At 42.6% G+C, this 22271-nt stretch overlaps 1 protein-coding gene across 5 annotated transcripts in view; it reads left to right on the plus strand.

The window, feature by feature from the left end:
• The window catches only part of CD247 (CD247 molecule), a 143020-nt gene that overhangs the window by 91847 nt on the left and 28902 nt on the right, over positions 1-22271 (plus strand). For 4 of the 5 annotated variants that reach the window (XM_030203949.1, XM_030203953.1, XM_030203951.1 and 1 more), the window contains exons 2-3: positions 14046-14149; positions 20539-20589. In XM_030203949.1, the coding sequence (XP_030059809.1) occupies positions 14046-14149; positions 20539-20589 (155 nt within the window). The remainder of the gene's footprint in view (positions 1-14045; positions 14150-20538; positions 20590-22271) is intronic. The other variant, XM_030203950.1, reaches the window with a different exon arrangement.

Here is a 22271-nt window from a genome sequence, read left to right on the forward strand (position 1 = left end):
TGCTGGAGCCGGCTCGCAAGAGCCAGTTGTTAAATTTATTGGCGTCTTGTGAGCCAGTTGTTCACCAAGTGCGAGCCGGCTTGCTTGCCTCTCCTCCCCCCACCCCGCGAGCTGCAGGCTCCCCTGCTCCGCAGGTTGTCCATCATCTCCTGTCTGCCCTCAGCTCCCCGATAGCTCTCGTTTCCTTCCTGCCACCGCTCTGCCTTTAAATATTGTATTTTTCCTTGAATCGCGGCACCAGCATTGAAAGCAGCAGGCTTGGCTCGAGCCTTCCTTGCATGGTTCTGCCCTCGCAGAAACAGGAAATACATCAGAAGAGGGCAGAACTATGTGAGGGAAGGCTTGAGCTGAGCCTGCTGCTTTCAATGCCGGCACAGCAACTCGAGGAAAAATACAATATTTAAAGGCAGGGCGGCGGCAGGAAGGAAATGAGGGCTATCAGGGAGCTGAGGGCAGACAGGAGATGATGGACGACCTGGGGAGCTGGACAGGGCCATGCCGATGCGGTAAGCGGGGTAAGCACCGCAGGAGGGCGCCCACCTCTGGAGGGCGCCGCCGCGGTGCTTACCCTCGCCCCGCACCGCCGAGGCCTTTAAATCTTTTACTTGCAGTCGCAGCAGCGTTTGTGAAAGCGGAGCGCTGCCGACGTCTCCCTTCCCTTCGCACTGTTGGTTCCCTCAGTGTCCCGCCTTCTTCTGACGTCAGAAGAAGGCGGGACACTGAGGGAACCAACAGCGCGAAGGGAAGGGAGACGTCGGCAGCGCTCCACTTTCACAGACGCTGCTGCGACTGCAAGTAAAAGATTTAAAGGCCCCCAGGGCGCGCCGCGATCATCTTCACGGGGGGGAGGGGGGCGCGCGCGCCAACTGTTCGTCTGCGGGGGGGCGGCACAGACCCTTGGCACGGGCCTGGAGCTGGACATGGGTAGGTGGATGGAGGGGCGGGCAGGGGGGAGAGGAGGGTTGCTGGACATGGATGGAGGAGAGGGAAGGGAGAGAGAAGAAATGCTGGACGTGGATGGAGGGGAGGGAAAGTGAGGAAGGAGATGAAATGAGGGAAAAGGAAGAGAGGAGAAAAACTGCACATGGATAAAGAAAATAGGCAGAAGCTGGATCCACTGGACAGTCAAGTCTGCGGAGGACCAAGCTTTTACTTACGAATGTAGGGCAAGAAATGAAGAAGAAAGGCAGAAAGTAAAGAAATAAATGGAAATGAAGCCCTGGAAACAGAGTTAAGAGGACAGATAGCAGCAGAATCGGATACTGGGCTAGCATGATCAGAAAAACAAAGTCACCAGACAACAAAGGTAGAAAAAAATCATTTTATTTTCATTATAGTGTTTGGAATATGTCCACTTTGGGAATCGGATACTCAACATTAAAAGTTTATATTTATTTACTTATTTATGGCATTTTATCCCACTTTAAATATGAATTAGATTGGAACCGGGGATCATTTTAATTTTTTTTTCCTGGAGTAAATCATTCCCCCCCCCCCCCCCCAGGCTCACTCCCCGGCTATAGCCAGCTCTGCAATTTGGGGGGGGGGCACAGAGGTGGACGTGGGGGGGACGCGCAGAGGTGGACTGGGGAGAGAGTTTGTTGTTAAACATTTACCAGCACACCACTGGGTACTGATAATGTATGTTATCTGTATCTTCTGTAACTAATGATAACTCAACAGTGATCTAAAGGCTACTTACCAAAAACATGGATTAGTAAATTGTTTTATGTTTGCTAGTAACCTCAGGATTTGTGTTACAGTGTTGCTGAACATCACTATTCACATGGCTAACGGGAAGATGCTGGACTGGTGAGCTAGGGCTCACTGAGAGCCAAGTGTTAAAGTACCTGCATATATTTCCAGACTACTGCAAATACTATTCTTTATAATATGTTGAATTATTTTGATTTTGTTGGTACATAAGTCACTGGAGTGTACAGGTATATAGTATGCATAATATCATCTGAAACAGAGGCACTGAGGGAGTCAGCTGGTAGACAGTGAAAGGATCTCCCCTGTAGGGTTCAAAAGTGCCCCTGCTGTCTCCCTTTTTTTTTTTTTTTTTTAGAGTGGTGCTCCTACAGGGGGGGGGGGGGGGGGAAGGAGCAGTATTCCCTTTAAATTGCACAAAACATCCAGTAGCTGAGCAAAAGTAAGAGTAGTTATAAACATAAAGTTAAACTACATGCAAACAAGTAGAAAAAGCATGCAGAGTTTGGCTCATGGAATTCTTTCCAACCTCTCTGTGAATGTTTGCTTCTTTGTTTATGTGTGTATCTGTAAGTAGTGCTCACAGGGTAATGTAATGGAAAATTTTTGATCCTAACAACTTTGTCCTTTGCTCGTGAAGAAAATTTTTTGCTCTCGTCAACTCGGTCCTTAGAGAAACATGGTTCTCAATCCAGTCCTTGGGGAATACTCAGCCAGTCAAATTTTTCAGGTTACCCGCAACGAATATGCATACACTGCCTCCTTGCTATATAGATCTACTGTATTTCATGCATATTCAGGTGAGTCAGGGGACCTGAATCTGAAAACCGTGTGCCCCAAGGACTGGGTTGAGAAGCACTGGACTAAGCTAACCAAGTGGCATGATAACTGAGAGATAAATGAGATCAACCACATTAGGAGGGGAGGGGGGAGTTTGTTTCAGTTTTGCATATTCAGAGTCTTGGCCATATCAGCCAGGGATATCTGAATCTAAGCACTGGATTTTCCACTATGGTAGGGCACACTATAGATATGAAAGTGGAAAGTATGTATGTCAGAAAATGCACCCACAAAATGAACCTGAATATTAGATACATGGGGGCATGCAATGAAGCTACAAAGTAGTAAATTTAAAACGAATCAGAGAAACATTTTCTTCACTCAACGTGTAATTCAACTCTGGAATTTGTTGCCAGAAAATGTGGTAAAGTTGATTAGCTTAGCAGAGTTTAAAAAAAGGTTTGGATGGCTTCCTAAAGGAAAAGTCCATAGACCATTATTAAATTGTACTTGGGGAAAATCTGCTATTTCTGGGATAAGCAGCATAAAATGTTTTGTACTTTTTTTGTGAACTCAATAAAGCAGGTAAGCCAGAAAACCTGAATCTATTCCAGATCACCAGTAGGGCCAGGTGACTTGTAGCTAATTAGACTAAAATAGTGGGGTTTCAGGTGCTATCTGAGCTGGGTCCAGCACGGCTTGCCTGTCTTCATTATAAATATTCATCATTACATACAAGGCACCTGTTTTGAAGAGGTGAAAAAGGCCACTGGTGTTTCAAATGGATACGTTTCATTCCTCTTCTGTTATTCCTCCCTGTAGGAACTCTGTCCAGTAATGTGTTCTGCTATTCCATCTTCTGGATTAGGAAGATAATCTTTTTTGGATAGATTCTACTTAGGCTTTTCTTTTCATACTCTGCAGTCCAAGATAGGCTGTCTCCTTTTAATTTAATGAGCAATTTTGATTTCTACTTGTATGTATCTTATAGGGGCCATTTTATTAAGCTGCGTTAAGCTCTAATGCATACTTAATGCAGGAAAAATGGCCTAAAGCATTCTGCATTAGTTTCATCATTTGCATGCGCTCATTGAGCATTGTGATATTTATATTTTTAATTTTGGGGGGAGGGGGATTTTCAGGGTGGAAAATGGGCATGGAAGCACTTTTCAGCTAGCATATTGATATTACCAGCATGCTAACCCAAAACGCAGGAGCCCTTGGTGCCTCCTAAATAGGAGGTAGTAAGTGATCCTGCATTAATTTTTTAAGTGGTTGCGTGCTAATGTTAACACTAGCGCACAGCCAGAAATTCAACAAATAGAAAAATGCCTATTTTACGGCCATGCTAGAAATGGGCTTAGTGCGTGATACAGTCCCACATTAGGGAGCACTAAGCCTTTTTACTAGCGCAGCTTAATAAAACAGCATCAGTAATAACTTAAATTTTTTAAAATAATTTAATTTGGATTTTTGCTCATATCTTTTTTTATGAGTAGCTCAAGGTGAGTTACATTCAGGTAAACATTAGTCTTTTTCCTGAACTAAACCTCTCCTCGGTGGCAGGGCGAGGGGGCGTCCGCCCGGGGTGCACGCTGCAGGAGGGGTGCAGGGAGCAGCCACACAGCTGTTGGCTCCACTGGTTCTCTGCTTCCTCTACTGTTACTTCCTGTTCCGGGGCAGAGGGAGCAGGGAACCAGTGGAGCCGACAGCTGTGTGGCTGCTCCCAGCACCCCAGCAGGTAAGAAGAATGCACCGGGGGGGGGGGGGCTTGGAGGTAATGCACCGGGGGGGGGGGGGGGGTCAGTGATGCGCTGGGGGGGGGACACGCTGTACCTGGGGGGGGGTGTCATGCTGCACCTGGGGGTGATGGACAACACTGCACCTGGGGGGGGGGGGTGCACAGTGGAAATCCGCCCTGGGTGCCAGCCAACCAAGGAACACCACTGCCACTCCTAGAAAGAATTTTATGTTTCTTTCTTTCTTGCTTTGCTTTAGTGGGGCCAGGATTGCTTTGGCATTTGGTAAAAGTGACAGAGACTGCTGGCACCTTATAGACTAACCAATTTATTGAGGTATGATATTGAGAACAAAAGTCTTGAAAAGCTCATGCCTCAATAAATTGTCCAGCCTCTAAGATGCGATTATCCTTGTTGTTTTGCCACTATGTTGCTTTTGTTTTATTTTTGGTTAAAAAAAATACTGTCTTTTGCAAATATACACCAAAGTGTTTTACAATCAGAAGGGGAAGACAGTACTTAGGATGAGCATCAGCAGCCATTAAAAGCTTCCTTTGACAAACAATAATGTTAAGGCATTCTGCATGGTGTTTAATCATTTGCTTTCATGCATAAGTTGAAAGTTCATCTTTAACTTGGGAGACAGGGACATTCAACCCCTTCTAGTCATTTAATCCTGGCCTTCTCCCACACTATTATTCAGAAAGATCCTTGCACTAAGTCTGAAATTATTCCTGGAACTGGCAGGGAATTATATAACTATTCATTATGTTCTGGGCTTCTAGTCTGATGGCGATCCTCCATTTTGAAAGGATTTATATAAGTTATGTCTAACTGGAATCTAAGGTTGACTAAGCTGTTATACGTTTCTGGACCATGGAAGGGAGGTCTAGGGAAATGCCATTTTTTCATCACTTTTAGTTTCTCACAGGCTAATGACTTTATGACCATAATATAAAGAGTATCAAGCTAGTGCTCAGTGAAATACCAGAGGAATCCCATGTTAACTGGTGCATGACTTACACTGTAAGCTATATCATATACAGAGAGACCAAGAAAGCGGTGAGGGGAGACATGATACAAACATTCAAATACCTAGCAGGCTTCAATAATGTATCGGAAGGAGGCATTTTTATCTATTTAAACTTGATTACCTGCCATTTGTTATAGGTATCCTCCACAGAATGAAAAGTTGAAAGGCAACAGGCCAATCACATGAAGCTGAAAGGTGAAAAATTCGAAAGGAATGTCAAAAAATATTTTCAGAGGAAGAATGGCAGATGTGTGGAACACACCTCTAGCAGAAGTTAGAGGTGGTCAAACTGGCAGAATTTGGGTATGCACAGGATACAGACAAAAGGGTCTTAGTTTAAATTGAGAAACAGCTATGCAAACACAATAATTGAATATAGATGAATGAATGGATCAACTTAGGTAGACGAAGTGGCCTTTTTCTGCTGGCATGCTTTCTATTTTACGAAAACAAACTACTCAACCAAATGAAACAGAGCTGGTGAGAACCCCCTGAAATTGTCAGCATATGACTGCTACTGGTTCTGAAGAGGAAGTGGTTAAACCAACACAGTACTCATATTAAAGCAGAAGGAATACATTTTTTCACAGGCACGATGTAATAGGTCACATAGCTTTAGATGGAGGCCTGTTTTATCTATACAATAGCTTAACTAAAAGACACAGCTTCAGGGAAGTCTCTTCATTTTCAAAGGAATCTATTAAAACCAGATTTTTTCCTATTCATTATATCAAAAGTAGTCCCTTTTATAAAATATGAGGGGCCTACAGTTAAACAAAAATACAGAGGTGCTACTTGGGAACTTTACCACCAGGCAGTGGATGGTATAGATCTAATGGACTATAACTATGTTTCTGTTACCATCACTATCATTAATTTCCATATAGAGATTGATGATATTAATTCAAATGAACAAGTGGAGAAGCCAATATAAATAATTTAACTATGCAGAAGTCTTCTTTGATTTAGAAAAGGCATTTACTGGCTAAACTCCATGGCTGAGGGGCCGTTTGCCTGTCTCACGTCAGAGGTAGATACTAGGAGTATCTGTATCAGATACGTAGATTAGAGAGAGATAAGCCCCTATGACTGCTAAACTGCACAGGAAACCTCGAACTTGAGAAACACAGCTGTCAAACCCTGAACGAATGGGGGCTGAAACTGCTCTCTCTAACCACACTAGCAGCATGCAGGCCAGAAGCCTCTTTTCTGTGTGTAAAAGAGCTCAGCTTCTCTCTTGCACTTACCTGGCCCCTTCATTCAACCTCTACCTCCTCGTCCAAAAATAGGCAAAGATTTTACTTTGAAAATATTGTACCACTTTCATTTTGTTCCTAAATACAGATCCGATATGTTTATTTGTTGTATTTAAAATATCAATTTATGATGCACAGGTATGCATTCAGTATGAAGCTAAGCTATTCATGTGAGTTCCCTTTCTCCTATGAAAAAAACACGCTTTTTACAGGTACTGGACCTTTAGTTCTGAGAGTAGCTCAGATGGGTGAGAGCAGTCCCTGCTGGTGTCACTGACATTTCTGTTTTTGAGGGTTTCCTGGGCCTCACCTTCTAATAAGAAATTCACCCATAGACACAAAAATGAGCGAAACCCTTGCAAAAGCAGAATTCATTTCTCTTTTTTTTTTATTTTTTTATTTATTTATTGCATTTGTATCCCACATTTTCCCACCTTTTTGTGGGTTCAGTGTGGCTTACAATACGATATGAATGATGGAAATACAATTTGTTACAACTTGTTATGGATTGTGTTGTCAGTTTAGTTCTACCTACTGGTAGAGCTCACAATCACCTTCCAGCTCAATCTAGTGACTGCTCTGCCAGAAGGTGTCCAGCACATTACTATGGTTAGTTTGAATATGGAACGAATGGGGTTCAGACTTGGGGATATACTTAATTTGTTCAACCAGAGGAAGAACTTGCTTGAAATTTTCTTGATATCCACAAAAATATATAAGGGAACAACTGGTAATAAAACCTTTTGTTTCTCAACACTTTATATGTCATAATTTTTGAAATTTTCTTGATGGCAATTTGCCATAGTAAATGACAGCAGACAAAGACCCAAAGTGTCCATCCAACCTCTCCACTTGATATTCATCCTTTTACTAGTTGAGCAGTAAATGACGACAGATAAAGACCTGCACCGGGCCCGGCCATCTCAAACCCGGCGAAATGCAAGGCATTTGGTCATGGGAGGAGCCAGCATTTGTAGTGCACTGGCCCCCCTCACATGCCAGGGCACCAACCGGGCACCCTAGGGGGCACTTCTAAAAATTAAAAAAAAAAAAAAATAGCTCCCAGGTACATAGCTCTCTTACCTTGTGTGCTGAGCCCCCCAAATCCCCCCCCAAAACCCACTACCCACAACTTTAGAACACTACCATAGCCCTAAGGGGTGAAGGGGGCACCTACATGTGGGTACAGTGGGTTTTGGGGGGGTTACCACCACAAGTGTAACAGGTAGGGGGGGATGGGCCTGGGTCCACCTGCCTGAAGTGCACAGCACCCACTAAAAACTGCTCCAGGGACTTGCATACTGCTGTCAGGGAGCTGGGTATGACATTTCAGGCTGGCATAGAAGCTGGCAAAAAAGTTGGGGTTTTTTTGGGTGGGAGGGGGTTGGTGACCACTGGGGGAGTAAGGAGAGGTGATCCCCAATTCCATCCGGTGGTAATTTGGTGAGTTGGGGCTCCTTTGTGAAGCTTGGTCGTGAAAAAAAAGGGACCAAGTAAAGCCAGCAAAATGCTCGTCAAGCCTGGCTTTTTTTCCCATTATCGGGCGAAGCCGGCCATCTCGTGAGCACGTCCCGCCCCTGTCCTGCCTTCACTACCCTACCGACATGCCCCCTTGAAGTTTAGCCAGCTCCGCGACGGAAAGCAGTTGGCACCGGCCAAAATCGGCTTTCCATTATACCGATTTGGCCGGGTTCAGGAGATCGCTGGCCATCTCCCAATTTGTGTCGGAAGATGGCCGGGGATCTCTTTCGAAAATGAGCTGGATAGGCAATTATACATGATGCAATCTTTGAAGAGTGGTTTTGTATTTTGGCTGCAGCATAATTACAGTCATTGTCAATACATGATGAAACCAACAATACCGACACTGTTGCTACTTATCGACATTTTGTTTGCTAATTTCAACCCTAAGATGTCTTCCTCCCTCCCCCCCCACCCAAACTAAGGTACACATCACCTGCCCTCATAGCATATGATATGAATGTGATAGAAAATACATATACTTATTTATTTATTTGTAGCATTTGTATCCCACGTTTTCCCACCAATTTGCAGGCTCAATGTAGCTTACATTTGCTGTAATGGCGGTTGCCATTTCCGGGTAACAGAATTACAAATGGTAATGCGTTAAGTTGCATACATACATGATAAAATACATGGAACATAGCATACGTGGAACAGATCATGGTATAGATATGTATCGTGTGCATATACATGGTAAGGAAGAATAACTTATGGTAATGCATGAAGGTTCCTGAGTAATAAATTGGGTTGTAGCATAATTTAGGTCATCAACTATGGAGAGACCATATTCGACATAAAGATTGACGTGGTAGTGTTTATTTATTAATGGCAAAGAGGTTAATCAGTCAAGTGATAAGATTTCAGTTATGTCTAGGTCGTGTAAAGTCTTATTATTTAGTATTTAAGATGGATGTTTGTGGTATGCCTTCTTGAACAGATCTGTTTTCAGTAGCCTTCGGAAGATAGTTAGGTCTTGCGTTATTTTTATGGCATTCGGTAGTGCGTTCCATAGCTACGTGCAGATGTATGAGAAACTGGTTGCGTATGTGGATTTATATTTTAGCCCTTTGCAGTTAGGGTAATGGAGATTGAGGAATGTGCGTGCTGATCTTTTTGCGTTCCTGGTAGGCAAGTCTATAAGGTCTGACATATAGGTCGGGCTTCCCCGTGAACGATTTTGTGGACCAGGGTGCACACTTTGAACGCAATTCGTTCTTTTAGTGGGAGCCAGTGTAGTTTCTCTCTTAGGGGTTTGGTGCTTTCGTATTTCGCTTTTCCAAATATGAGTCTGGCTGCTGTATTTTGAGCGGTCTGAAGCTTCTTAATGATTTGTTCTTTACATCCTGCATAGATAGCATTGCAGTAGTCTAGATGGCTTAGCACCATTGATTGTACTAGGCTGCAGAATACGTCCCTTGGGAAGAAAGGTTGATTCTTTTAAGTTTCACATTGAGTAGAACATTTTTTTTGCTGTATTTTTTGTATGATCTTCAAGTGTGAGATTTCGGTCAATTGTGACTCCCAAAATTTTCAAGCTGTCTGAGACTGGGAGGTTGTAATCCGGGGTGTTTATGGTATTGGGTTTGTTTGTATTGTATTGTGAGGACAGGATGAGACATTGTGTTTTTTCTGTGTTTAGCTTAAGTTGGAATGCATCCGCCCATGAGTTCATTATTTGGAGGCTGTGTGTGATTTCATTTGTGATTTCAGTTATATCTTGTTTGAACAGAATGTATATCGTGACATCATCTGCATAGATGTAAGGGTTGAGTCTTTGGTTGGATAGCGATTTGGCTAATGGTATCACCATTAAGTTAAAAAGAGTCGGTGAGAGCGGTGATCCTTGTGGTACTCCGCATTCAGGTTTCCATGGTGTTGACGTTTTTGTATTTGATATTACTTGATAGGTTCTTGCTGTTAAGAAGCCTTCGAACCATCTGAGTACGTTTCCTCCAATCCCGAAATAATCCAGGATGCTTGAGAGTATTTGGTGGCTGACCATGTCGAATGCGCTGGACATGTCAAACTGTAGGAGGAGCATATTGTTTCCAGTTGCAATTAGTTGTTTAAATTTGGTTATGAGAGTGATTAGCACTGTTTCAGTGCTATGGTTGGATCGAAATCCTTGATCCTGATGCCATTTTTAGGACCCAGGGCATAGAAGTAAGCCTGGCAGTGACCTTACTTTCCAACTACTGCTGTTGAAGCCTACTCCAGCCCATCCAGATCTATCTTGCCATATTTGGGACACAGACCATAGAAGTTTACCTGGCTATGGTCTTCCTTCTCAACTACATGAGTTGCCACCTAAGCACTGCTATTTTATTTTGATCCCATTCTCTTTCCATATAGGGATTCTCCATGTTTATCCCACACATTTTTGAATTCTGTCACTGTTTTTGCTCCACTACCCTCACCAGGAGGACATTCCAGGCATCTACCATCCTTTCCATGAAAAGTACTCCTGATATTACTCCTAAATCTACCACTCTGCAACCTCAAGTCATGTCCTCTGATTCTACTGCTTTCCATAACATAAATTCTCCCTTGCTCATGCCTGCTACCCAACCTCTGAACCCTCCTTTCATATCTGGAGATGGCCTGAGGAAACTTTCCACCTGCACTCTTTCCTATTCTGCCAACTCTGATCATTGAGTGGAGAAGATGAGCTTCAAAAGTGGGTTGGTAAGGGGGGAGGGTGTTGAAAGAGAGAGGATATGTATGAGAAGGCTGAGAGAGATGGGGTGAGCCTGGTGCAGTGGTCTTATTTCATGAGAGGAACTCTAGGGATGACAAGTATCTTAGAAAAATAAGATTTCAAGAGTGAGATCAAATGAAATCTGAGAGATGAGAGAGTACAAAGACTGAGCATGAGTGTGGGGACAGAGGGAGGGTAGGACTGAGTACCGAGTAGGGATTGTGTGGCAGTGACAAGGCAGTTAGGTGAGGGTATATATAAGGAGCTTGAGATGGGCTGGGGTATTTGAGACAAAGCATAGAAAGGTGAGGTAGGATGGAGAGATGGTTTGAAAATGTGAAGGCATTGGGGCAGGGGTAAGAGAAGAAAAGGATGAATCTATGAAGGAATAATAAAGGAGGAGCTGAGATAGAGGTGGAAGAGTATTGAAAACTAAAAAGGGGATAAGAGGCTGAAGAAAGGGCTGGCAGCCAGGAAGGCAAGATGAATAATAGGGAAGGATGTAGGGCTGGTGAGAAGAAAAGAGGCTGAGGTAAGTATGTGAGGGCAGAGTTGGGGATTGAGTACAGAGAACTGGAGATGAGATTCTAGGGATTGAGTAAAAGACACGGGGGGGGGGGGGGGAATAGAAGGCAGGAGTGAGAGTGGAAGACAGAAAGCTATTAAATAGGTAAAAGGTGAAAGGGGGAGACTATGGACTTGAGAGTGGAGAGAAGTGAAATCTAGCTGTGAGTGGAGCAACAGGCATAGAACAGAAAATGGAGAAAAAATGAAAGGGAAAATCAATGTCAGGGAGAAATGTCAGGAAGGAAAGGAGAAGAAAGAGAAAACAATGGAAAATGGAACAGAGACTAGAAACGTTTTGAGGAGAAAACCAAAAAGGAGAGTGAAAAGAGACTGGCACTACTACAATTAGAGAAACAAATTGCTCACATAAGAGTGGTTAAAAAAAAGTATAAATTCAGTTTTAGTCATTGAAAAAATAATAGGTATTTATATATTGTTCACTACAAGAAGAAATGTAGTTTTATTTTTATTTCTCCTGTGTTGTACTGTTCACAGATTATGGCTTCCATGATTTCCTTTTTCAACACTTTTGAATATCAGGCAGTATATTAGTGCCACATCAAGGACTGTATATTTTAAACTCCAGATGGGGCACCTATCTTCTACCCTATGATCGGATTTGCTTTAGTTGATGTCTCACACAAACTCCTGTAATTCTCAGTACTTGGGCTTACCAAACAGAAAGGTGTGCAAACTTCAGGTAGTTCAAAATAATGCAGTCAATATACAGACCACCTATAATTAGGGAACTTCATTGGCTCTCATCCCTGTACAGAATGCAGTTCAAGGTGCCAGGTGAATTTTTTAAAGTATGATTTGGCCTGGATTCAAATGATTGGATGGACCTAGCGAGTTGGTAGCACCCTGTTAGACAATTATAACCGGCTCACGAGGCACTGTTTTTGGTTCCTTCAACAAAAGAGGTCAAAACTGTGCCAGTGGGAAACATGTCTTCTTTCATGCAGTAACAAAAACAAAGAGAAAAATAACTATGGCTCTAAAAAAATCAAATTAGACAAGAATGTTGAACAGCAGTGGCGTACCAAGGGGGGGGGGGGCGGGGGGGCGGTCCGCTCCGGGTGCACGCCGCTGGGGGGGGGGGGTGCCGTGCGCCTGTTGGCCGAGTCCGCTTGTTCCCTCCCTGCTGCTCCCTCTGCGCGGAACAGGCTACTTCCTGTTCCAGGGCAGAGGGAGCAGCAGGGAGGGAACGACTCAGCCAACAGGCGCGTGGCACCCCCCCCCCCCCCAGCAGGTAAAAATGCACCCTGGGGGGAGGGTGTAATTTCACCAGGGGGGGCACTGCACCCGGGGGGGGCGCATTGGCGATCCGCCCCGGGTGTCAGGCAGCCTAGGAACGCCACTGTTGAACAGTCCAGTATTGATGCAAGATATGTAATACTGATCTTGCTAACACGAGGAAAGACCTCAATACACCCGAACACTGACTTTAATTCTAGCGTCTTTCACTGGGGTTGTGGTGATCATGATCGGTCTTAAAATCTCGTAGTGTATTTTTTCTATTTTCTGTTTTTATTTATTAAATTTTTTGGTCCTTAGTTTAAAACATATATTTGTTTTTTAATTATTTGCCTCAGTTTCTTATTGCAAATAGCAAATAACTTTCATTTATTATTTATTCCAAAACCACTTATGTTCATCTTATTTCTAAAAGAAAAAAAGCTGAGCACTTAAAAAATAGAAAAAACACACTACAAGGTTTTAATACCGATGATGATGTGGAGCGTCTGTTTACCCTTTCCAAAAATACTAGGTCAAGGGGCATGCGATGAAGCTGCAGTGTAGTAAATTTAAAATGAATCAGAGGAAGTTTTTCTTCACTCAACGCGTGGTTAGACTCTGGAATTTGTTGCCGGATAAGGTGGTTGGGGCGGTTGGCTTAGCGTAGTTTAAAAAAAGGTTAGACGGCTTCCTGGAGGAAAAGGACACAGAATGTTATTGAATGGACGTAGGAATAATCCACTATTTCTGGGATGGGCGGGACGAAATGCTTGTTCTTTTGGCCACTGTTGGAGACAGGGTGCTGGGCTCGATGGACCCTTGGTCTGTCCCAGCATGGCAATGCTTATGTCTTATGATCACCACAACCCCAGTGAAAGACGCTAGAATTCAAGTCAGCATTCGGATGTATTGAGGTCTTTTCCTCATGTTAGCAAGATCATTAATACATATCTTGCATCAATACTGGACTCTTCAACATTCTTGTCTTCTTTCATGCAGTGCCAGCACTTTTAAATTCACTGCCTGGTGACCATATATTATTCAGAATACAAGTAAAACCTTTTAAAGTATTTTCCTGAATTGTAGGAGTTGCAGACTTTTAATGTTTAGCCTTTCATTTATGATAATATCATGATTTCTTTTGACACAGTGTATGTATGGGTTTTATGGGTTACTGATTTCATTATTTTATGAGGATGATGATTCATTGAAATTGTTTTTAGTTATACTTTTATGAGATGGCTAAGCTATATATTTTAGTATATCTTATATGTCATCACTTTGGGAGTCTGTTTCAGAAAAGCAAAATATAAATGTAAATATATAAATGTCTTAATTCTCACTTTTTCAAGAAACATATAAGTATTCCCTCTGCTACTGGTCCTAGTAATAGTTAGTGGTGGTTATATAAATCTGTGACCAGTCCATGAACTTGATTCTATGTTTTTACACATGGAGTTTTTCTGATCTAATTTGCCTTATTTTTCCTTTCACAGATGCTCAGGCAATGGGGTTAGCAGACCCAAAGCTATGCTACATTTTGGATGGGATCCTCTTCCTCTACGCTGTCATCATTACAGCCTTTTTCATCAAATCGAGGGTTGGTCTTGGCATCATGTTTTGTTTGCTTATCTGGTTATTGTTGGCTAATTGAATTCCCCTTTCCTACTAAGACCAAGCTAGTTTGCAAATGCATTACTGAACTGCTCATAACAATTTTCCCTGGAGCCACATCCTTCCCCTATTATCCACTGTTGATTCTAACCTTTGTCTTTTTGAAGTCTGGATATAACTCTGACACTACCTTTCTCGTCTAGTAGCATATCACCTCTCTGCCAGAAGCTCTACAATCTCTCTAAAATCCATCTTTTGCTTACCTTTGATTCCTCCCTTATCCTTCACTTTGTTCTTTTCATTTCACACCTGGAACACTGCAACCCTTCTCATCATAAATGCGAGCTTTTTCAAATCATTCATATGCTTCCTTTGCCATTGGGTGGCCGAGCCGGTGGTGGGAGGTGGGGCTGGTGGTTGGGAGGCGGGGCTAGTGCTGGGCAGACTTCTACGGTCTGTGCCCTGAAAATGGCAGATACAAATCAAGGTAAGGTATACACAGGAAGTAGCACATATGAGTTTATCTTGTTGGACAGACTGGATGGATCGTGCAGGTCTTTTTCTGCCGTCATCTACTACTACTATGTTACTATGTTCTATTCTCATATAACACCCTAAAAGGGCAATTCAACAATCTAGGCACCTGCATTTATGTGGCCCTTATTCACTTAAGTCCTAGTATTCTATACATTTACATTGACAAGTGCAGACTTACCAGTAAAAGTGCCAGCACAGCATCTAAGTGCTATTCTGTAATGGTGCATGTAACTTAATGTCCAACGAAGCAAACACCCACAGAAGGTGAACTCTCCACAGGAAAACCAATGAAAGGCAAAACACACAGTGGATCCAAAAAAGTCCTCTCACAATGAGTGTCTTCCTGAACAAGGTCTTTATTGACAGTAGCAGAAATGACCCGACACGTGACGTGTTTCGGCCGTGAGGCCTGCGTCAGGGGTCTATAAAATAATATAATATACAAAGACATGCATAAAAATACAATTATAATTAAAAACATGAATAAAAACTTGAACATCCATATACAATTTCTTGTACAAATTTAGACAAATAAAACATCAGAATGAAAGATGCAAAGTATATATAATAAAAAATATATGATAAAAATATAAGAGTATATGACTTTAAAAGAATAAAGAATATTGAATTATGTAAAGATATGAAATTGTACCACATAGAGATAATGAGGACAAGGCATGGAATAAAATACACAACATAATAAAGTATAATATAGAGGACATACCTAGTATTATCTGTAGAAAAAAGTACCTTGTAGATCAGATGAAAAAAAGCACTAAAGCTGCTAACAACGATATCTATAATAAATATGTAAGCGAAGGCATAAATCACTACATACTCTCCATACATACATATACAACAAAATGAAATGATACTGAAGAAAGTGAAACATAGAATATATGGACAGGGATCCCAAAAAATTGTTTTGATGATGGAGAATAATGAAGAAGACCACACGGGTATGAAAATAAAAATAATACTAGGTATGTCCTCTATATTTATACTTTATTATGTTGTGTATTTTATTCCATGCCTTGTCCTCATTATCTCTATGTGGTACAATTTCATATCTTTACATAATTCAATATTCTTTATTCTTTTAAAGTCATATACTCTTATATTTTTATCATATATTTTTTATTATATATACTTTGCATCTTTCATTCTGATGTTTTATTTGTCTAAATTTGTACAAGAAATTGTATATGGATGTTCAAGTTTTTATTCATGTTTTTAATTATAATTGTATTTTTATGCATGTCTTTGTATATTATATTATTTTATAGACCCCTGACGCAGGCCTCACGGCCGAAACACGTCACGTGTCGGGTCATTTCTGCTACTGTCAATAAAGACCTTGTTCAGGAAGACACTCATTGTGAGAGGACTTTTTTGGATCCACTGTGTGTTTTGCATGTAACTTAATAGCACATAATGCAAGGGGGCATACACAGGGCAATGCTCCTACTTGCATGTCTGACTTACAAAATATTGCTATACTTAGGCGCCTGCCATTATGCCAGCTCTATCTGGTTGTAACTGTGAGTATGTAAATGCTACGCTAGTATTCTATAATGGAACCTGGATGTCCAGGAGACCTTATAGAGTTGGCTCCCACTACACATCCTTGGGGCACCTAAATTGAGGTGTGTAGTTGTAGAATCACTCCATAAATGATATCTACAACACCTTCCTGTCAAGGTCAGGATGCGTATTAGCTGCTAACTCAAACTCCCATGCCTAAACTATACATGGTCTCACCACTTTAACCATCTCAAAGTTATACCTAATATTAGAAATCTACTTGCTCATTGTATGCCCAATGTTATAGCTTATTTTGCGCTTCTTTTCCACATATTCTTTAGGAGGAGTAAGTTCCCCTTTCCTCTATTCAAAAATATAAAAATGTCATCTTCCTTTCATTCAACTCAACTCATTTCTCCCAAATCCTTTAGCATCTTCTCCCTCCAACTATGACCTATATATTCAGTTTCTCCATACTGCAACTCAGTGGTATAACAAGGATTGACTTTTTTCTTGAGATAAACAGGGATGGGCAATAGGAAGTGTGGATATTAATGCCATCTTCAGTTCTGCTCTCATTGAACCATGCAGCTGCTGACTGGGTGGGCCTGAGGCCGGATTTAACAGCTGGGTGTCCATAAGCATGGGAGGGGGTTTCCTCCACCAAAATTTATCAAATGGTGTGGGACTTGGCTACCTAGAAATCATTAATGGATAAGGGGGATGATGGGAAGAAAGTCACCCTGCTCCCCAGAAATTATTGGCACAGGGGTGACTCCCAAACCCCAATAATTATCTCTCGATCTTCCTCTTACCTCCTGGCCTGCTGTATTGCTGTTGGGGCAGAAACTACACAGCTGTAGCAATTTATAAAAAGCTCAGCATAAGGCCACACAGCCAGTGTGCAATCTCGGGTCCTGTGAAAGCCCTACACTTGCATGACTTTCCACAGTTAACAGGAAACCTGTGTGAAGGACAGGGTAAGGCTTTCACAGAATCTGAGCCTGCATGCTGGCTCTGAGGCCACACAATTTTGTAAATTGTTACAGCTACTACTGCTGTTGTTTGTGCTCTCAGCAGCCACAGATGACAGTGGTGGACTGGGAAGACCTGTATGGAGGGCAGCGATCCAATGCCTACAAATATTTGGCACTGGGGGCAGTAGACTCAGTTGCCTATGCATGACCTAGGCTTGGGCCTGACTTCCAAGTGGGGAGGACCACAGCCCACCAAGCCAGCCCATGGCCACATCTCTGCTGTGACTCATATGTCCTTTTTACTTCCTATTGTCAGGCCAAGACAAGTAGCTGCACAAGAAGTGATATAATGTATATTTGCAATGCAAGAGTTGTCCCCTCAAACAGCAGTTTAAAAAAAAGGAGGGAAAATACTTCCTCATTCTCTTTGTTTTACAGCGTCTTCTCCCTTAGTTGTCTCATTTCTAGATTTTGTTCTATTGCCTATTAGAGAACACACAACATTTCCTAATTGTTTCATAATCATTTTAGTACCAGTGTTCTACTATTTTCTCATAGTGAAACTCTCATCAGCTCAGCTTCACTAAGGGGCCCTTTTACTAAAGGGTTGCCACAGGGCAACCTGGACCTACCGCCGGCCTAACACGGGTGCCGGCAGTAGTTCCACCCTCAGCGCATGCCATTTCCGGTGCTAGCGGAAATATTTTTAAAATATTTACGCAGGGGCATACCTTACGGTAATCAGTTACAGCCAGGTTAGCACGGGAGCCCTTACTGCTACCTCAGTGGGTGGCGGTAAGTGCTCCACCTCCAAAATGGCTGCATGTCAAGTGTGAACTTACCGCACGGCCATTAATTTTTTTCTGCCTTTTTACTCGCTGCAGTAAAAGGGGCCATGGCGCAGGGCAAAAACGGCTGCCGCCACTAGCACATGGTCCTTTTTACTGCAGCTTAGTAAAAGGGCCTCTTGGTGAGATCAGTGGTGTAGCCAGAATTGTTTAATCAGGTGCCGCCACTCCCTCCCCGCCTGGTTCATCTCTGTTATCTAAATCACTTCTGTAAACTTAACTGAGCTCTGTATTGAAGCAGCTTCTCTTTCTCATTTTCACAGACCATCCTTTTCCAAGCCAGACTCTACTTGTTACCTGCAGTAATTTTGCTCTTCTCCCAGCATTTCTAATTCATTCCTATACCACAACCTATTTGTTTTACTGTTAGTGCCCATTCTCATAGCATAAAGGCATCACAAATATTACAACAGTAATAACCATTGTCCTGAGCTAGTCAGACATGGTCCTACATTATATACACATATATTTTTAGATTAAACAAACCTAAAGCTACACTGGCTTTTCTAATCTGATCCTTTAGGTTTCAAAATACTCAAAATACCCGTCTTCTGTGAACCCTTGTAAGCAAGTTCCTTTGGTCTCCCCCATGATACCCTGCAGAATTCTCCATTCCCCACAGAATCATGACAGGAGACTGAAGACCAGATTACTGGCAATCCTTCTATCTATCTCCCCTTCTTAGTCCGGGGGGGGGGGGGGGGCAAGAGGATAGTGGCTAAGTAGCTCTTTGCTGGGTCTGGAGTATTGCATTTTGAACTGCATAGTATTAGGATGTCTTGAAAGGTTTCAAAGCATGACATTTGCCCCAGGCAGCAGCAGAGGAGGAGGAGGGTGACCACAGACTTGAACTCAGTTGCTATTGTTTTCCTCCTATAGCCAAGCCAGGATGGGAGCAAGAGAGTGAGTGAGGTTATGGGTGGGGTATGGTGGGATGAAAGGGAGGCACAGTGCGATTGGATCATTCCTTCCTTCCCTCAATTTCATTCCCTTCCCACTCCTTTTTCTGGCTCATCCACTCCCCCTGTTCTCTTCTCCTTCCTGAGATCCATTTTCTATTTCCCTCCTTCAGTACCTGCATTAACCATTAAGATTTCTTCCCCCCACCCCCAACCAAGGGGCTCATTTTCAAAGCACTTAGACTTACAAAGTTCCACAGGTTACTATGGGGCTCATTTTTGAAAGAGAAAAACGTCTAAAAAGTGGCATAAAGCAGCATTTGGATGTTTTTCTTACAAAAACATTCAAATCAGTATTTTCAAAACCTATTTTTAGACTTTTTCTATGAAGTCCACAGAAGTGCGTTAAAATCACAAGGAGGCGTGTTGGGGGTGTTTCAAAGGCAGGATTAGGACATACCTAACATTTGGATGTTTTACAGCCATAATGGAACAAAACAAAAACATCCAGTACTAAAACTAAGATGTTTTAGTCTAGACCTGTTTTCAGAATGAATAAGGCACAAAAAGGTGCCGTAAATAACCAGATGACCACTGGAGGGAATCAGGGGTGACCCCCCCCCAATACCCCTCCAGTGGTTACTAGCCTCCTCCCACCCACCAAAAATGTGAATAAAAATATCACTTACCAGCCTCTATGAAAGCTGCTGATGTTAAAGTCAGGTCTATTAGAGCAGCATGTAGGTCCCTGGAGTAGTGTAGTGGTCGGTGCAGTACACAGTGGGGGACCCAGGTCCCTATTTCCCTCTACCTATCACACATGTGGTGGGAACTGTGACCCCTCCCAAGGCCACCAAAACCCTACTGTATCCACATATAGGCCCCCTTCACCCATAAGGACTACTGTAGTGGTGTACAGTGGGAGATAGTGGGTTGTGGGTGGGTTCAGGGGACAAGATAAGGGAGAAAAGGTTAAATGTGTACATGGGAGCATTTTTATGAAGTGTACTCTAGGGTGCCCCATTGCTCTCCTGGGATGTCTGGGGGACCAGTGTACTAAAAATGCTGATTTCTCCTACATCCGAACAGCATGAATCTCTATGTTTTGCATTTTTGTTTTTCGAAAATAGATGAAAAAACAAAATGTCCAAAGCACAAAACCTTGTTTGAAACAGTATTTTCAAAAGAAAAGAGAGACATTTTTCTTTTTTGAAAATGACCTTTCCTATTTGGATTTTGGATGTTTTGTTCAAAACGTCCAAAATCAGACTTAGACATCACATCAAAAATACCCCTCCACGTAACTTTGTAAGTCTAAGTGCTTTGAAAGTATGCCTTCATGTGAATTATCTGGAGTCACAAGAAATGTTAGAAAATGTCTATTTTCATAAAGTAATAAACACATTTAAGATGCAAAATGTTTCACATAATTGTCCAAGTATTTCAGAAACTTTGCCTCAAAATCTGCCCTTGAGCTGCCACAGGAATCTGGGGACTGTGTACAGAAGTCAGCTTTCTTCCCTTTTTCCATGCAGTCTATGGGTCTGTATGATCATTCATCTATCAGCTTACTCTTTTTTCATATTTTAGCTGGGAAGAGGCACAGAACACACAGATTTTCCAGGCCAAAATGACTATAGTGTAAGTATTTTAACACTATTATTTCTGTTCAACAGAATTTTTATTGCAAGCACAAACAAACAAAAACAAAATAACCAGTCAGCATGTTTTTAAAGGCTGACCATTGCTAGCTAAGTTAGATCCAGATATTTAGTACTGGGCCATGTCCAGGCACAGTCATATGCTGACCAATTGAACTTATGCGGGTCCTGGCCGATATTAAACTAGGAAGATACTTATGCGAAGTACCTGTTAGTTTATTTCTCCTGAACTCCTCCCCCCAATGTAGACGCCCTCTCTTGACCCCTCCCCAAGCAAGATCTCTTCCCAAGACAATATGGAAGGCTGACCTCTAGCAATAGTACCGCAAGACTACTGCTAGAGCTGGCAACAGCCATTTTAGTCAATGGAGCCACTAGGGGCAGGATCGAGTGGGGAATGCTCCTGCCCTGGATACGCCTCACTGAACCATCAGGGATATATGTAGGCCCTGTGAGGAGGGTCTTGTCTCATATGTGTGTGTGTGGTGGGGGTCTTGCTCATGCGAGGGGGGGGGATGCCTGTCTCAGGGGCAGGGTTTTGCTGGGGGAGGGCCTGTCTGCAGGCAGGGTCTTGCTTAGGGTGGTGGCCTGGTCTCTGGAGTGTGTGTGGGTGAACTGTACATCCAACAGTGTCGGCCTCTACCCGGCAGTTATGCAAGTACCAGCCGATATTCAGTGTTGGCATCCACATAGCTAAGTGACAAAAGCTAGGACTGCTGCGGTCCTATTTGGTTGCTTAGTTATGTGGATGCTGACACTGAATACCGCTGTCACCAGTGTAGCTCCCAGCTCCTCCTGACTCCACGTCTGGGACATCCTTCTCCTGACCACTTTTCAAATGGCTGGTCAGAGCCAATATTCTGTGGCACTGCCTGATTAAGTGCTGCTGAATATTGGCGGCCAGCTCATTGAGCACAATTTAAGCAGGCAGGAACATCTCCTGCCTGCTTAAATCACTTTGAATATTTGGTGACCCATTTCTATCTTGTTATCATCATATTTGCTAAATTTGGTAATCTTAATGCCCCCAGTGAATATGAAAATATAAATTCCTTGTGTGCCTGAGTACTAACACTGCTGATGGGCTAATACCCATAAAAAACCCTGGATCAAAATCACCGAGAGCATATATTTTGCCCACTAACACCTCAACAGTTTGGAGTGAATGTCATACAGGCTCCAGGTATATGGACCTGCACACAAAAACAGCTACTCCTGCCTTCCTGGTGCCAGAGAAGGCTGCATATAAAGCCGCCACCCACCCCCTTTTCAATTTGATGTTCCAGTGCATCCAAATGGGTCTTCTACAGGAAGCAGATGCTTGCTTTGTGCCTGGACATCATCCACATGATATATCCAACCAGCTCCAGAATATGGATTAACCTCCCCCAAAGGCTATATAAAAATACTGAACAGAAGAGAAGGCTGTGGGGAACTCTGTGGAAGCCCACAGTTAAGGCACTTGGATTCAAATTGAGTCACCTAACCCCAAAGATCTACAAAGGGCCATGAAGAACAAGATCCAAAGAGAATCAACAATACTTATTCCCCTCAACATAATGTAAAATATCATTTACCAGGAAAGGACTACAAGCTACAGGATAATTTAGCCACAAGATGAATCCAAACTAGGTTTTATTTTTAACTGGAGTCGTAATAAGA

Source organism: Microcaecilia unicolor, chromosome 5 (genome assembly GCF_901765095.1).
Source record: "Microcaecilia unicolor chromosome 5, aMicUni1.1, whole genome shotgun sequence".
NCBI classification, from domain to species: Eukaryota; Metazoa; Chordata; class Amphibia; order Gymnophiona; family Siphonopidae; genus Microcaecilia; species Microcaecilia unicolor.